Raw genomic sequence first — 18,053 nt, 5'->3', positions numbered from 1 at the left:
AAAAGTATTTAGCCACCCATCCAAATGATCATAATCAGGTGTCTAATCACTTGGCCCGGCCACAGGTGTATAAAATCAAGCACTTAGGCATGGAGACTGTTTCCACAAACATTTGTGAAAGAATGGGCCGCTCCAGCGTGGAACTGTCATAGGATGCCACCCGTGCGACAAGTCCAGTCGTGAAATTTCCTCGCTCCTAAATATTCCAAAGTCAACTGTCGGCTTTATTATAAGAAAATGGAAGAGTTTGGGAACAACAGCAACTCAGCCACCAAGTGGTAGGCCACGTAAATTGACGGAGAGGGGTCAGCGGATGCTGAAGCGCAAAGTACAAAGAGGTCGCCGACTTTCTGCACAGTCAGTTGCTGCAGAGCTCCAAACTTCATGTGACCTTCCAATTAGCCCACGTACAGTACGCAGAGAGATTCACGGAATGGGTTTTCATGGCCGAGCAGCTGCATCTAAGGCATACATCACCAAGTCCAATGCAAAGGGTCGGATGCAGTGGTGTAAAGCACGTCGCCACTGGACTCTAGAGCAGTGGGGACGCGTTCTGTGGAGTGATGAATCACGCTTTTTCCATCTGGTAATCTGATGGACGAGTCTGGGTTTGGAGGTTGCCAGGAGAACGGTACATTTCAGACTGCATTGTGCCGAGTGTGAAATTTGAAGGGAGGAGGAATTATGGTGTGGGGTTGTTTTTCAGGAGTTGGGCTTGGCCCCTTAGTTCTAGTGTAAGGACCTTTGATTGCTCCAGGAAACCAAAAAATGTTGGGGAATTCCATGGTCCCAACCTTGTGGGAACAGTTTGGAGCGGGCTCCTTCCTCTTCCAACATGACTCTGCACCAGTGCACAAAGCAAGGTCCATAAAGACATGGATGACAGAGTCTGGTGTGGAATGAACTTGACTGGCCTGCACAGAGTCCTGACCTGAACCCGATAGAACACCTTTGGGATGAATTAGAACGGAGACAGAGAGCCAGGCCTTCTCGACCAACATCAGTGTGTGACATCACCAATGCGCTTTTGGAAGAATGGTGGAAAATTCCTATAAACACACTCCGCAACCTTGTGGACAGCCTTCCCAGAAGAGTTGAAGCTGTAATAGCTGCAAAAGGTGGACTGACATCATATTGAACCCTATGGGTTAGGAATGGGATGGCACTTCAAGTTCATATGTGAGTCAAGGCAGGTGGTGTGTACCTATATAGTGTACCTTTTAAAGCAGTGGTTCTTAACCATAGGGCCAGGGCCTACTTTTGCCTCCTAGAGGGCCGCCAAAAAATTTCTGTTTCTCACCTATGGTCCATATGGGCCACAGTGGTGCTCAGTTGTAATACAATTTTCCACCACTTGTGGCAGTAATGACACTATCAAACAAACAGAAGAAGTCGGGAGCTAAAGTCATGGAGAAGTTTCTCAAGCGCAAAAAGTATGACTAAAGTGGTAAAGCTGTATTTTAATTTGCATTTAAATTTTATTGACAGTTTATTTAAGAAACATATATATTACTATTATTTATTAATTTTGTTAGAATTTATTTTAGCACCGCGTAATTGGATGTAAATATATTTTTCATCAGTTTTTTTGAGTCCCTTCTTTTGCGGTTTATTTGATTATTGTTTATTTTTGTAATCAGCCTGACCTAAGCCTTGGTGTGGGATCTGAGCCGAGGATGTCGTTGTGGCTTGTGCAGCCCTTTGAGACACTCATGATTTAGGGCTATATAAGTAAACTTTGATTGATTGAGAGAATACCGTATTTTTTGGACTAAAATCTTGCGCCTCATAACCTGGTGTGCCTAATGTACGTAGTAATTCTGGTTGTGCTTACCGACCTCGAAGCAATTGTGTTTGGTACACGGTGTAATGACAAGTATGACCAGTAGATGGCGGTCACGCACAAGAGATACGTGTGGACTGCAAAATGACCCCTCTGTGCCATAAATGACGCAAGCATGCACCTGTAAGCAATCAAGCCCAAAACTTTGATATTTCATCAAGAATAGAGAACATTACACACGGCATTCAAAAATCTTAATAAAGTAGCGTACATTTCTAACGTATATCTGTCAGCAGACTCGTTATGGAAGCGCTAAAAACTACTGGTACAACAAAGATGACGGGGAGAAGACGCAGTCAAAGTGGAGCCCCGTAAAATAAGACTAAAAAATAAGATGCATCCTGAAGAGACGGTCAGAAAACGGCTTGAAGATGGTCTGTAAAACATAATCCATGCAACATTTTGACCAAAGAACCACCATTACATGTTATGTAGACCACAAGGAAATATTTTAAATGTAGAAAAAAAAATCAGAATATGACCGCATTATAATCTGGTGCTCCTTTTGTATGAAAATAGACTTGAATAGACCCGCTCACCGGCAGCGCACTTTGGTCCGAAAAATCAGGTAATCTCTGTGGTTACCACATGTTCTCAAGGTTTATCCTGTTAAACTCTAAGTAGCTTAAATATAATGATTGAATAGAATTAAAATTGAGAGTAAGATTATCAATCAATCAATCAATGTGTATTTATATAGCCCTAAATCCCAAGTGTCTCAAAGGGCTGCACAAGCCACAATGACATCCGCGGTACAGAGCCCACATAAGGGCAAGGAAAAACTCACAACCTCAATGGGACGTCAATGTGAATGACTATGAGAAACCTTGGAGAGGACCCCCCCACACCCCCTAAGGGAGACCGGATGCAATGGACATTGAGTGGGTCTGACATAATATTGTGAAAGTCCAGTCCATAGTAGATCTAACATAATAGTGAGAGTCCAGTCCAGATGACTAATTCAGGTCTAATATTTGAGTGGGCTACCATTCATTATATCCTCTCAAGAGACGATACTACAGAGAATTGGATATAAGTCTTGTATTGAAGCTGTAATAAAAATGGTTGATGAGTCGGGACCCGGGGTGGACCGCTCGCCTGTGCATCGGTTGGGGACATCTCTGCGCTGCTGACCCGTCTCCGCTCGGGATAGTGTCCAGCTGGCCCCACTATGGACTGGACTCTCACTATTATGTTAGATCCACTATGGACTGGACTTTCACAATATTATGCTAGACCCACTCGACGTCCATTGCATCCGGTCTCCCCTAGAGTGGGAGGGAGGGGGAGGGGGGGTCACCCACATCTGCAGTCCTCTCCAAGGTTTCTCATAGTCATTCACATTGACATCCCACTGGGTTGTGAGTTTTTCCTTGCCCTTATGTGGGCTCTGAACCGAGGATGTCGTCGTGGCTTGTGCAGCCCTTTGAGACACTTGTGATTTAGGGCTGTATAAATAAACATTGATTGATTGATTGATTGATTGATTGAAATGTGAGTTCTCACTTTTGTGAGATGCTATACAATCGGTGATCACAAGTTCTAAAATTGTCTTCGTTTTTCAGATTGAAAAATTTGGGGACCCAAACGGTATCGTTCGGTTCACTGAGGATGCTCTTCAAGAACGTATCTACAGTGAACCCACAGAAGCAGAGGGCTCCATCAACATCTCCTTACTCATTACACGTCGAGAAGGAATCATGGGTAATATAACGGTAAGGTCACTGCTTCGACCGTGTTAAGTGTGGCACTGACAAGGAGCTTGTTTAAAAATGTTTCCAACAAAAACAATAGTTCAGTTCAGGGAATATGGATGTTCCGATCAGGGCTAAATGCTGCTGAGTCCGATACCAATGACCCATGAGTGACATCACTTGATACTGATTACCGTATTTTTCGGACGATAAGTCGCAGTTTTTTTCATAATTTGGCCAGGCTCCAGTGCGACTTATTTATGTTTTTTTCCTTCTTTATTATGCATTTTCGGCAGGTGCGACTTATACTCCGGTGCGACTTATACTCCGAAAAATACGGTACTCGTTCTAACTGTACATGTTTTTTAGTGCTACTGTATTGATAGTGTAGCAATGGTTATGGTTTTAAGTTAATTTCAAACATGCATACAGTTGCAATATGATACGTCACATATATCCAGTTTCCCATGACAACTTGTCCGAAAAGGAGTAGGAAAAAGCAGAGCTTTTTGTAATCTTTTTATTATTATTATTTATCTAGTATTTATTAGTTATTTAATTACTCATTGTCTAGTCATTTTTTATTTACTCATGTATATTATTTATTCACTCTTTTGTTACAAATTGAGGCTGGTATGATACAAAAATAAAGATTAAATAAGCTCTGCTTACTCCTACTCATTTTGGAAATATGTGATGTATTACATTGTGATTCTATGCATGTTCGTAATAAATTGACACCATAACCACCATAACCATAATACAATAGCAACATAATATTTAAATGTGTTCCTTATTCTCTTTAATTGCAAACAATTGTTTGATCAAAACAAAGTCAATAACTAAATAAAAACAAAAAATGCTGCCTACTATACATTTAAATCTCTGTTTTTTGTTCCTAAAGTCATGCTGTGTTCAAGGAATTAATCCCTGAGTTTAATTAATTGAGGTGATTATTATTAACTGAGGGAAGCGGCTCCACACTGTGTACGGCAGGGCTTCTCAATTATTTTCTGCATAACACGGTATCCTTAACATTAAAGAAAACAAAAAAATTTATAAATATTGTTTAAGTATATTTTGAACATGCATACACTAACAATGGATCACATTTGTGCAGTTGTTCATTACATGTTCAAAAAGGAGTAGGAAGAAGCAAAGCTTATTTAGACTTAGACTTAGACTTCCTTTTTATTGTCATTCCAATTTGAACTTTACAGCACAGATAAGAACGAAATTTCGTTACATAAGCTCATGGTAGTGCAGGATAAAAAAGCAATAAGGTGCATATATAAATAAATAAATATATATAAATAATATATAAATGTATATATATATAAAATAAATAAATATATATAAATAAATAAATAGATTACTGTACAGATAAATATATTGCACTTTAATCGTATCCTTTTCCATTTCATAGCAATTACTAACACATTTGTTCACTTCCTGTTCTCCATTTACACACAATTTACTCTACAAATAATAAATAATAAAGTGCTCAATAAATAGTTACATAGGTCGAAAATAATGTATAATGTACTGTATATAAATAAGATTATCTTATTTTTCAATAAAGTTTAAAACGTTTCTTCTTTGTACTTTGTAAACACTTACTATGGATTTACTTACAACAAAGAACAACTTTATTAACATTGTTGTTTAGTCTGTAACATAAAAAATTTAAAGTGCATCAATTTGCCTAAAATGTACAAACAAATTAAATCCTTATTTAAACTCTAAACATTTTTGACCGACTCGAACCATTTGATGATGAAAAATACTTGTTTTGGCTTTTGCAATCGGGCTGTAGCTGAAAGTTGTTGTGTTATAATTAATGATACTGTCTTGTGGCGTTTGTTGTGACCTTTCTCAGCCACCGTAGTTTTCCGCCATTTTTGTTATGATGATGTCACAAGAGGCTTAACGTTTAATGTCCTTATTTTTTTAAAGTGTTAAACTTCATATAGAGTCTGCTGCCCTCAATATCCAATGTTTTCCTTTTTCTAGTATCACTTTTAAAACTATCTTGGATCAATAATTATCTTCCGGAAGACACATTTTCCGTGCACTGATGATATACTTGAAATTTAGGAATATTAATCGATCTAAGTCGTTACACCCCTAATATGTTTATATATTTAGGGAAAGTAGATTAAAAATAAAAGGAACCTTATGAATTTATGATCCTGATTTATGTTAGGCCAGCCGAGAAGGCCCACCACTGGAAAAAAACAAACTTGAAATATATCTTAGACTTAGACTTGGACTTAGACTTCCTTTTATTGTCATTCAAATTTGAACTTTTCAGTACAGATAAGAACGAAATTTTGTTGCATTTGCTCATGGTAGTGCAGGATAAAAGAGCAATAAGGTGCAGATAAAAAATAAATAGATTACTGTACAGATAAATATATTGCACTGTTTCATATGCCTCCACGTTTATGGATGTACAGTATGTTATATTGTCTTTATATTCCAGCGAGTTAGTATGTTTTTGGGGGGAATTGAGGGGATTATTATGATGCGTTCAAGAGTCTTAAGGCCTGAGGGAAGAAGCTGTTACAGAACCTGGAGGTTCATATTGTTGAAGTGGAAGGAGACTGACCCACCCTTAGTCTCCCACTGGATAAGGGACGTACTAGCAAACCTGAAGCTGGAGAAAATAAGATACACATTACGGGGCTCTGAAAACAAGTTTTTTAAAGTGTGGAGACCTTTTTTGACTTTTTTTGACCAATCTTCTACACAAGTGCAGGAAGAGCCCTAGATATGTACCTAGATATGGCCTTGTCATGCTGCGTCTACATTATGTTTCAGTTTTCAATTACTGTGTTTTAAGTGCCTTGTACTGAACTTTATCTATTTATTTATTTATTTTTTTACTACGGGTACTTTTGTACTCTTACTTTTGTGTTTTGTTTTTGTTTTGAGTGACAGCAGGGGTAGGGAATGAAGAGGGTTTGAATATGTTGTTCATGTGAATGTGAAATCAATAAAAAGAACTATGAAAGAAAGAACCTGGAGGTTCTGCTATGGAACTCTTTCTAGAGTCCAGCAGTGAAAACAGTCCTTGGTGGGGGTGGGTGGAGTCTCTACAGATTTTCTGAGCCCTGGTCAGGCAGCGACTTTTTGCGATTTCCTGGATAGGAGGAAGAGCAGTCCTGATTATATTTTCCGCCGTCCTCACCACTCTCTGCAGAGACTTCCAGTCTGAGGCACTGCAGGCTCCAGTCCAGACAGAGACGGAGTTGGTCAGTAGGCTCTTTATAGTGCCTCTGTAGAATGTGGTGAGAATTGATAACCAAATACATTTGGTTATCAAATAGGTATACATTGTTACATATGGTTGTGGTTCCATGAGAACACTACAGTATGGCAATATGGCTTTTCCACACTACAATGACTACTAGTATAATGAAACAAAAGTGGTAGACCAATACAATGCACTGCCTTGTTCAGTCCCCCAAATCATCCATTTGAAAGGCTATCCATTGGAGTTTTCTCTCTCTTTTCATTCGACGCAAAACGTGCATGCACTGCTGAGCTCTGGTGTGTAGGGACCAGGTCATATTGTCAGTTATCTGCACCCCCAGGAACTTGGTGCTGCTTACGATCTCCACTGCTGGGAAATAATCTGTGCTTCTCAAGCAGGAACGAAAGTAACTAAGTCAAATTAACATTTCCTCCGCATCAGTTTGAGTAAAAATCAAAGTGGAGTTGAAAGAAAATGTCCTCACAAAAACCCATTTACTGGCTCTCATGCACATTTTGTCCAAGCCAGAAAAAAGAACCACTGATGACTGGCACCAAACACCTTTGTTTCTTTAAAGGGGAACATTATCACAATTTCAGAAGGGTTAAAACCATTAAAAATCAGTTCCCAGTGGCTTATTTTATTTTTCGAAGTTTTTTTCAAAATTTTACCCATCACGCAATATCCCTAAAAAAAGCTTCAAAGTGCCTGATTTTAACCATCGTTACAAACACCCGTCCATTTTCCTGTGACGTCACACAGTGATGCCGATACAAACAAACATGGCGGATAGAACAGCAAGTTTATAGCGACATTAGCTCGGATTCAGACTCGGATTTCAGCGGCTTAAGCGATTCAACAGATTACGCATGTATTGAAACGGATGGTTGTAGTGTGGAGGCAGGTAGCGAAAACGAAATTGAAGAAGAAACTGAAGCTATTGAGCCATATCGGTTTGAACCGTATGCAAGCGAAACCGACGAAAATGACACGACAGCCAGCGACACGGGAGAAAGCGAGGACGAATTCGGCGATCGCCTTCTAACCAACGATTGGTATGTGTTTGTTTGGCATTAAAGGAAACTAACAACTATGAACTAGGTTTACAGCATATGAAATACATTTGGCAACAACATGCACTTTGAGAGTGCAGACAGCCCAGTTTTCATCAATTAATATATTCTGTAGACATACCCTCATCCGCTCTCTTTTCCTGGGGGTCTGGCGGCAGATTTCTTAGACTTTATCGTTGGAAATGCATCTGCTTTGAGTGTCGCAGGATATCCACACATTCTTGCTATCTCTGTCGTAGCATAGCGTTCGTCGGTAAAGTGTGCGGAACAAACGTCCAATTTCTTGCCACTTTTGCATCTTTGGGCCACTGGTGCAACTTGAATCCGTCCCTGTTCGTGTTGTTACACCCTCCGACAACACACCGACGAGGCGTGATGTCTCCAAGGTACAGAAAACAGTCGAAAAAACGGAAAATAACAGACCTGATTTGACTCGGTGTTTGTAATGTGTTTGAGAAAATGGCGGATTGCTTCCCGATATGACGTCACGTTGTGACGTCATCGCTCCGAGGGCGAATAATAGAAAGGCGTTTAATTCGCCAAAATTCACCCATTTAGAGTTCGGAAATCGGTTAAAAAAATATATGGTCTTTTTTCTGCAACATCAAGGTATATATTGACGCTTACATAGGTCTGGTGATAATGTTCCCCTTTAAAATCAACACACTTACACCCGTGAGTGTGCTTTGAATTTCCTCCCTCTGAGAGATGGAGTTTGACACCAAACAAGGAAGCCAGTATTCTCCATTGAACATGTTTTTTTCTCCACAATTAAGGTCCACTGGCAAATACAAAGCCAATCTGACATAGCTGAGGACTTCCTGATATCTTCTGGCACTGCACTGATCCGGGAAGGCCAGAGGGAGGCTGAAATAATTGTCAGTCTAATGGCGGACTCTGTGCCAGAGCTGGAAGAGCTCTACACAGTTCAACTCACAGACGTGGGAGGTGGTGCCGCCCTGGATGCCAACTCACACTTTCTACGCACCCATATTAGGTTTGTTCACAGTTTGCAAAAGCGACGTTGATTTTGAGGATAAAAGTGACATGCTGGGTTTATTTGGTCCCCAGGGTGCAAGCTAACGACGATCCCCGCGGTGTCTTCTCCTTTAATCCCGAGCAACAGTCCATCGCAGTCCAGGGGTCAGGGTTAGCGCTTCGGAGAGTCCTGCTTATGAACGCAACCCGGCTCGCAGGGCTGTTTGGCAACGTCAGTGTAGGCTACAGGATCAGCCACGGGACAGAGGTGGTGTTGGACATGGCGTCCGAAGGACAGCTGTTGTTCGCTGATGGACAAGCCTTCAGTAGTGTCACCTTCCCCATCAGCAACCAGGTAAGAATGTGACATCTGGAAACGTCCAATCAATTGTTAGTAAATTGACTAATCAGTTCTACAACATCAGATTGATTGCTTTTCCTTTTGCGGTAGGTCTTTTTGTCATTGGGTGAGAGTTTCTCAGTAGAGCTCACTGATGTAAGGCTTTTGAGTCCCTCGCTTGGCACACCACCGCCCCGCCTCCACCATGAGTCCAATGTTGCCGTGGTGACTGTACCAGAGGAAGCTGCCAGCTCAGAGGTCAGTATTGTCCTTTCTGATACGTAAATGATGCAACCAAAACAGGATTTGTGCCCACTGTAAACACTCTTATAAAGTAGCAGGAGAATGTGTGTCCAAGCTTTTGACTGCTACTGTTTTTATATAAAATAAAATTGAGTAAAAGGAAAAATGCACTTTAAAAAAATGTTGACCTCTCTTTTACAAACCATACGCGTATGTTTTGCTTCTTTTTTATGCATTTTAACTCATAAATAAATGCAACAGGAGCAACATATTAGTATCCCGCTTTAAATTAAACATCCAAAAACCTCCATCAACGTTTTATATACACGCTGTAAGTATATATGTAAAGTAGTATCTGTCACATTCATAATAACATGTCATATTTAGGTATTTTGCTCATTCTAGGCATATAAATGGTAAATGGGTTGTACAAACCCCGTTTCCATATGAGTTGGGAAATTGTGTTGGATGTAAATATAAACGGAATACAATGATTTGCAAATCATTTTCAACCCATATTCAGTTGAATATGCTACAAAGACAACATATTTGATGTTCAAAATGATAAACATTTTTTTTTGCAAATAATCATTAACTTTAGAATTTGATGCCAGCAACAGGTGACAAAGAAGTTGGGAAAGGTGGCAATAAATACTGATAAAGTTGCGGAATGCTCATCAAACGCTTATTTGGAATGGGAACAGGTGGGTGCCGTGATGGGGTATAAAAGTACCGGTAGATTCCATGAAATGCTCAGTCTTTCACAAACAAGGATGGGGCGGGGGGTCACCACTTTGTCAACAAATGTGTGAGCAAATTGTTGAACAGTTTAAGAAAAACCTTTCTCAATCAGCTATTGCAAGGGATTTCACCATCTACAGTCCGTAATATCATCAAAGGGTTCAGAGAATCTGGAGAAATCACTGCACGTAAGCAGCTAAGCCCGTGACCTTCGATCCCTCAGGCTGTACTGCATCAACAAGCGACATCAGTGTGTAAAGGATATCACCACATGGGCTCAGGAACACTTCAGAAACCCACTTTCAGTAACTACAGTTGGTCGCTACATCTGTAAGTGCAAGTTAAAACTCTTCTATGCAAGGCAAAAACTGTTTATCAACAACACCCAGAAACGCCGTCGGCTTTGCTGGGCCTGAGCTCATCTAAGATGGACTGATACAAAGTGGAAAAGTGTTCTGTGGTCTGACGAGTCCACATTTCAAATTGTTTTTGGAAACTGTGGACGTTGTGTCCTCCGGTTCAAAGAGAAAAAGAACCATCCGGATTGTTATAGGCGCAAAGTTGAAAAGCCAGCATCTGTGATGGTATGGGGGTGTATTAGTGCCCAAGACATGGGTAACTTACACATCTGTGAAGGCGCCATTAATGCTGAAAGGTACATACAGGTTTTGGAGCAACATATGTTGCCATTCAAGCAACGTTACCATGGACGCCCCTGCTTATTTCAGCAAGACAATACCAAGCCACGTGTTACATCAACATGGCTTCATAGTAAAAGAGTGCGGGTACTAGACTGGCCTGCCTGTAGTCCAGACCTGTCTCCCATTGAAAATGTGTGGCGCATTATGAAGCCTAAAATACCACAACGGAGACCCCCGGACTGTTGAACAACTTAAGCTGTACATCAAGCAAGAATGGGAAAGAATTCCACCTGAGAAGCTTAAAAAAATGTGTCTCCTCAGTTCCCAAACGTTTACTGAGTGTTGTTAAAAGGAAAGGCCATGTAACACAGTGGTGAACATGCCCTTTCCCAACTACTTTGGCACGTGTTGCAGCAATGAAATTCTAAGTTAATTATTATTCGCAAAAAAAAAAATTTGAACATCAAATATGTTGTCTTTGTAGTGCATTCAATTGAATATGGGTTGAAAAGGATTTGCAAATCATTGTATTCCGTTTATATTTACACCTAACACAATTTCCCAACTCATATGGAAACGGGGTTTGGATATCAACGATATGATTTGCCTGAGAAGCTGGACAGGACAAAAAAATAAAAAATAAAGTGTGAAAACATGTGTATCACAATCGTTGTCTGTGTGCAAGATGGGAAGGTGTGTGTAAAGCATTGTGTGTAATATTTTGCAAAAAATGTGAAGCAGAGTCTATGCCTGATAGGCAAATCTGCACAGTGGTTTTGTTTACTGTGTGTAGACTTTCAACTGTGTAAAAATGTAAAATTGAGTGTGCAAGCAATTGGAAAAAACTGTAATAGAAAACATTATCGGTAACATTTTGCATTGTTATTCAGATGGGTTTTGCCTCTCTGGCCCTGCACGTTTCAAGCATTGAAGCGGGGCAATGCGAAGCCAAGGTGACACGAAGAGGATTATTTGGGGATATCAGCGTGCAGTGGAGAGCCGGGTATCCTCCGGGACTATCTCCACCTGGTTTTAGAATTGGGACTATCATACCGAGTTCAGGTAACAAGTTAAAAAAAAAGATGTGTATATCTTGCCTTGCTCCGATTAGAAATGCACTCGTCCTTTCTGCGATCCAGGCTCACTGACATTCTCCCACGGAGAGAGGACGAAGGTTATACCTCTGGCAGCTGTGGCTGATGCATCCGTGCCAACAGCACATGCGTTGTATCTTAGTGCGGCTTCAGGCGGCCTCGCCAAGCTCAGGTAAGACCCTCTTAGCGGTGGTAGTCATTGCACAGGGATGCCAAACCCTGATGTTACACGCCCTCATTTATCGCGGCCAATTGGTTCCAGGTCTGACAGTGGTCAACAAATGTAATATTGATATTTATTATGAATGAATCGTATATTTCAAAATGTGTTTTTTAGAGCCCTTTAAAGACAAATACAGTCACCTTTACCCACCTTTCACCCGATATCACAGCCTTGAGTGTGTTCTACTGTAGATTACAGTCCTCATTGCTAGGGATGGATATACACTATATTGCCAAAAGTATTTGGCCACCTGCCTTGACTCACATATGAACTTGAAGTGCCATCCCATTCCTAACCCATAGGGTTCAATATGATGTCGATCCTTCTTTTGCAGCTATTACAGCTCTTCTGGGAAGGCTGTCCACAAGGTTGCGGAGTGTGTTTTTAGGGATTTTTGACCATTCTTCCAAAAGCTCATTGGTGAGGTTGGTCGAGAAGGCCTGGCTCTCAGTCTCCATTCTAATTCATCCCAAAGGTGTTCTATCAGGTTCAGGTCAGGACTCTGTGCAGGCCAGTCAAGTTCATCCACACCAGACTCTGTCATCCATGTCTTTATGGACCTTGCTTTGTGCACTGGTGCCCAGTCATGTTGGAAGAGGAAGGGGCCCGCTCCAAACTGTTCCCACAAAGTTGGGAGCATGGAATTGTCCAAAATGTTTTTGGTATCCTGGAGCATTCAAAGTTCCTTTCCCTGGAACTAAGGGGCCAAGCCCAACTCCTGAAAAACAACCCCACAACATAATTCCTCCTCCACCAAATTTCACACTCCTACCACTTGGTGGCTGAGTTGCTGTTGTTCCCAAACTCTTCCATTTTCTTATAATAAAGCCGACAGTTGACTTTGGAATATTTAGGAGCGAGGAAATTTCACGACTGGATTTGTTGCAGAGGTGGCATCCTATGACAGTTCCACGCTGGAAATCACTGAGAGCGGCCCATTCTTTCACAAATGTTTGTAGAAACAGTCTCCATGCCTAAGTGCTTGATTGTATACACCTGTGGCCGGGCCAAGTGATTAGGACACCTGATTATGATCATGTACTGTGCAATCTACTAATAAAAGTTTCAATCAGTCAATCAAAATCGCAACCTTGTGGGCACAGTTTGGAGCGGGCCCCTTCCTCTTCCAACATGACTGTGCACCAGTGCACAAAGCAAGGTCCATAAAGATATGGATGACAAGAGTCTGGTGTGGATGAACTTGACTGGCCTGCACAGAGTCCTGACTTGAACCCGATAGAACACCTTTGGGATGAATTAGAACGGAGACTGAGAGCCAGGCCTTCTCGACGTGTGACCTCTTCAATGCGCTTTTGGAAGAATGGTGGAAAATTCATATAAACACACTCCGCAACCTTGTGGACAGCCTTCCCAGAAGAGTTGAAGCTGTAATAGCTGCAAAAGGTGGAGCCACATCATATTGAACCCTATGGGTTAGGAATTGGATGGCACTTCAAGTTCATATATGAGTCAAGGCAGGTGGCCAAATACTTTTGGCAATATAGTGTATGTCTTGGCGGCCCAACAATGGTTAAGAAACACTGACATGTAAAACATAATCAAGACTTAGTATGACAATTAATTGTGCCCAAGTTTAATGGAGTATGCTTTCAAAGACGTATATATTTTATGCCTTGAAGCTGCAATATTTGAAGCTTGCGAGGGACGACTGTATTCTATTGAATGCAAGAAAAAAATGCCCTGATCTAATGTGTCTCTGCACAGGTCAGGCTATACGGTGGCAGAAGTGGAGCCATTGGGCATCTACCAGTTCTCCCCCGAGTCCCGCCAACTGGTCATCGAGGAGGACACCCAGACTATAACGCTCTACGTCCAGAGGCTCTACGGTTCCCGTAGCAACAGAACTCGCCTGTCTTACACAACAGTCGCCGGCAGTGCAGCTGCAGGAACTGATTTCATCGCCGTGCCAGACGGCCGTTTGGCTTTTGACTCCGCCCGCCAAACCAACACTTCCCTCCACCTTTCAATCCTCGATGACTCCCTTCCAGAACCGGACGAGTATTTTCACGTCAACCTCACCGATGTCGAGGTCCTCACTCCAGATCGGGTTTGGATGGACGACGTCCCTCGCCTAAACCCGCCTCACAGCCTGGCGACCGTCACCATCCTGGCGAGTGACGTGACCAGCGGGGTGCTGAGTATCGGACCGGGACTGGTCCAAGTACCTGAGGACGAGGACGAAGACGGCCAGCAGGAGCGGAAGGTGGTCCTGAGGGTGCGCAGGTCAGACAGTGTGGATGGAGATGTGCGAGTTCGAGTTCAAGCATACGGAGGTGCTTTATCTGCTGGATTTGTATTCCTTTCATGTCCCAAATGACGCTTTTTGTAATCCATCATTTACTCAGCTGTGATTTCTTCCAGACGGAAGCACACGGCCGTTCCCCTTCGCCCACGAGCCTTCTCAGAATTTAGCAAAAGAGAATCAGGACTTCCACTTGGAGTCCAGCGTCGTGCTCCTGCAGGCCGGCCAGAACGAGGCACAGGTGATCCTCTTCATCCTGGACGACTCCGAACCAGAAGGACAGGAGGTGTTCTACATCTATCTCAGCGATCCCGAGGGAGGGGCTCAGATCGCTGACGGTCCAGTTCAGGGCTTTGGGGCTTTTGTCAAAATCACCATCCTGGGTAAGGGTTTGCATTCTGCCATTGTGCTACATTAGTAATCAAATTAACCATTCAAATATATGATCGACATAGTGTGTGATTGTGAGTGTGAATGTTATCCCACTTAAAGAGATTAAAAACAAATTATTACAAGTTATTTATGCTTGTGATGAGCGGAAAAACAAAACAAATCTGCCAATGGAACAAGTCAAAACTGTCTTGGTAGAATTTCTTGAAATAAGACATATTTAAGCTTTAAAAATGTAAAAGTCATCTTTAAATTAGCAATTAAAACGTATGATTAGCTATACTTACTGGTAGGAGTGTCAATAAAAAAAAAGATTTTCAGATTAATCGCGATTCTTATTTGTAACTATTCGTAATCGATTAAAAAGATCATTAATCGATTTAAAAACTTTTTTTTTCAAAAATCGATTTAATATATATATATATATATATATAATTTTTTTTTAAAGATGTATATATATGTTTTTAAATGTATTTTTTTTTCCTTTAATCGATTGTAAAAAAACTTTTTTTTCTTCCAAAATCTATTTAAAAAAAAAAAAAAAAAAAAAAAAAAAATATATATATATATATAAAATTTTAAATGGATTTTTTTCCCCCTTAATCGATTGTAAAAAACTTTTTTTTTTCCAAAATCTATTTAATATATATATATATATATATATATATATATATATATATATATATATATATATATATATTATATATAGATTGTAGAAAAACAATTTTTTTTCCAAAATCTATATATATATATATATATATATATATATTTTAAATAGATTTTGGAAATATACATATGTATATATATATATATATATATATATCAAATCAAATCAAATCAAATCAACTTTATTTATAAAGCACATTTAAAATTTACCACAGGGGTAGCCAAAGTGCTGTACAATGAGCAGGTTAAAAGATAAAACGAGTACCGAGCAAACACAACACAACACAAACAGAACACGATAAAAAATAAATAATTAAAATAGAATTAATAAAAACATAAAAACATAAAAACAGGATCACAGCAGGTGTATTATGGGGCGCCATTGCAGGATGGATATCACTCAGTGTTAAAAGTCATGGAATAAAAGTATGTTTTTAAGAGAGATTTAAAAACAGGAAGAGAGGAGGCTTGTCTAACACTCAGGGGTAGGTCGTTCCAGAGCTTGGGAGCAGCAACGGCGAAAGCTCTGTCACCTCTAAGCTTCAGCCTTGTGTCAGGGACCGTCAACAGCAGCTGATCGGCTGATCTTAAGGATCGGGTGGGGCAGTAAGGCTGAAGGAGGTCGGAGAGATAGGTTGGCGCGAGGTTGTTTAGACATTTAAAAACAAATAAAAGGAGTTTAAAATGTATTCGGTAACGCACAGGGAGCCAGTGAAGGGACGCTAAAATAGGGGTGATGTGCTCACGTCTGCGGGTCTGTGTTAGCAGACGAGCAGCAGAGTTCTGCACGAGCTGCAGACGGGCGAGGGAGGCCTGGCTAATGCCAACATACAGGGCATTACAGTAATCAAGACGAGTCGAGATAAAAGCGTGGATTAATTTCTCAAGATCATGTCTTGATAGAAGCGGTTTCACTTTCGCTATTTGGCGTAATTGATAAAAGCTTTTTTGAACGACGCTGCTGATTTGTTTTTCGAATTTAAAATCTGAGTCAAACTTTATATATATATATATATATATTTTAAATAGATTTTGGGAAAAAAACGTTTTTTTACAATCGATTAAGGGAAAAAAAAAATCCATTTTATGCATACATTTTAAGATGTATAGATATATTTTTTAAATCGATTTTTTTTCCCTTAATCGATTGTAAAAAACAAAAACAATTCCAAAATCTATTTAAAATATATATATATATATATATATATATATATATATATACATTTTAAGATGTATTTTAAGATGTATAGATATATTTTTAAAATCGATTTTTTTAAGACGATTAAGAATAGTTGCAAATAAGAATCGAAATTAATCTGAAAATCTTTTTTTTGACACCCCTTCTAGTAAACAGAAAAAATTAATAAATAAAACAATTTATTTTAATATATATATATATATATATATATATATATATATATTAAGGTGAAGAAGGAGCTGAGCCGGAAGGCAAAGCTCTCAATTTACCGGTCGATCTACGTTCCCATCCTCACCTATGGTCATGAGCTTTGGGTTATGACCGAAAGGACAAGATCACGGGTACAAGCGGCCGAAATGAGTTTCCTCCGCCGGGTGGCGGGGCTCTCCCTTAGAGATAGGGTGAGAAGCTCTGTCATCCGGGGGGAGCTCAAAGTAAAGCCGCTGCTCCTCCACATCGAGAGGAGCCAGATGAGGTGGTTCGGGCATCTGGTCAGGATGCCACCCGAGCGCCTCCCTAAGGAGGTGTTTAGGGCATGTCCGACCGGTAGGAGGCCACGAGGAAGACCCAGGACACGTTGGGAAGACTATGTCTCCCGGCTGGCCTGGGAACGCCTCGGGATCCCCCGGGAGGAGCTGGACGAAGTGGCTGGGGAGAGGGAAGTCTGGGCTTCCCTGCTTAGGCTGCTGCCCCCGCGACCCGACCTCGGATAAGCGGAAGAAGATGGATGGATGGATGGATGGATGGATGGATACATATATATATATATATATATATATATATATATATATATATATATATATATATATATATATACATACACATTTTCTTTTTTTTTTTCCTCTATCTGTCCTGTCCAGCCACTCAGACAAATCATACAGTTGATTTAAATGATCATATCTACTGTACATATGTACTTTAGAAAAGAGAAGTTTGGATATTTCTCTTGTTGCCTTATTTGTATTTGACTTTATTAAATGTTTGGGAAGTATTTTATTAAACAAAATCAGTTTTCTTTTAAGTAATATAAAAATTGATCAGGGCTGTTATCTATTTTATGGAGGAATGTAGTTCATCTCAGAACTGGAATCCAATGTTATTAAAAAGTACTGATTTTGAATCTGGAATCGATTCGGAATCAAATCGTTACACCCAAGAATCGAATCCTGTGGTGTACAAACATGTGATGCTCAAAAGTAGTATTTTTTTTCCTCAGTAGATAAATTGCCTAAAAACAAGTTCTTATGTCTCACTATAAAATTGTGACTTGTATTAAGTTTGTTTATATATTTTGACTGGAAGTTAGAAATATTTACTAAATGAGAATGTGACTTTTTCCACTTTTTGCTGATTTGTATTGAGATACTTCTACACTTATCTCCAGACTTTAGGACAACATGGAAATAC

The 18,053-nt window shown here is 40.2% G+C and overlaps 1 protein-coding gene across 1 annotated transcript in view; it reads left to right on the top strand.

Annotated features, from left to right (window-relative positions):
- adgrv1 (adhesion G protein-coupled receptor V1) overlaps positions 1-18,053 on the top strand; it is a 513,902-nt gene that overhangs the window by 287,372 nt on the left and 208,477 nt on the right. Inside the window, exons 72-79 of the mRNA XM_061980535.1 lie at positions 3,409-3,558; positions 8,646-8,866; positions 8,941-9,202; positions 9,299-9,445; positions 11,703-11,874; positions 11,952-12,078; positions 13,855-14,423; positions 14,512-14,775. Coding sequence (XP_061836519.1) covers positions 3,409-3,558; positions 8,646-8,866; positions 8,941-9,202; positions 9,299-9,445; positions 11,703-11,874; positions 11,952-12,078; positions 13,855-14,423; positions 14,512-14,775 — 1,912 coding nt within the window. The remainder of the gene's footprint in view (positions 1-3,408; positions 3,559-8,645; positions 8,867-8,940; positions 9,203-9,298; positions 9,446-11,702; positions 11,875-11,951; positions 12,079-13,854; positions 14,424-14,511; positions 14,776-18,053) is intronic.

This window comes from Nerophis lumbriciformis, linkage group LG20 (assembly GCF_033978685.3).
Source record: "Nerophis lumbriciformis linkage group LG20, RoL_Nlum_v2.1, whole genome shotgun sequence".
Taxonomy (NCBI): domain Eukaryota; kingdom Metazoa; phylum Chordata; class Actinopteri; order Syngnathiformes; family Syngnathidae; genus Nerophis; species Nerophis lumbriciformis.
Note: the sequence above shows the minus strand (reverse complement) of the source record. Positions and strands in the feature narration are given on the sequence as shown.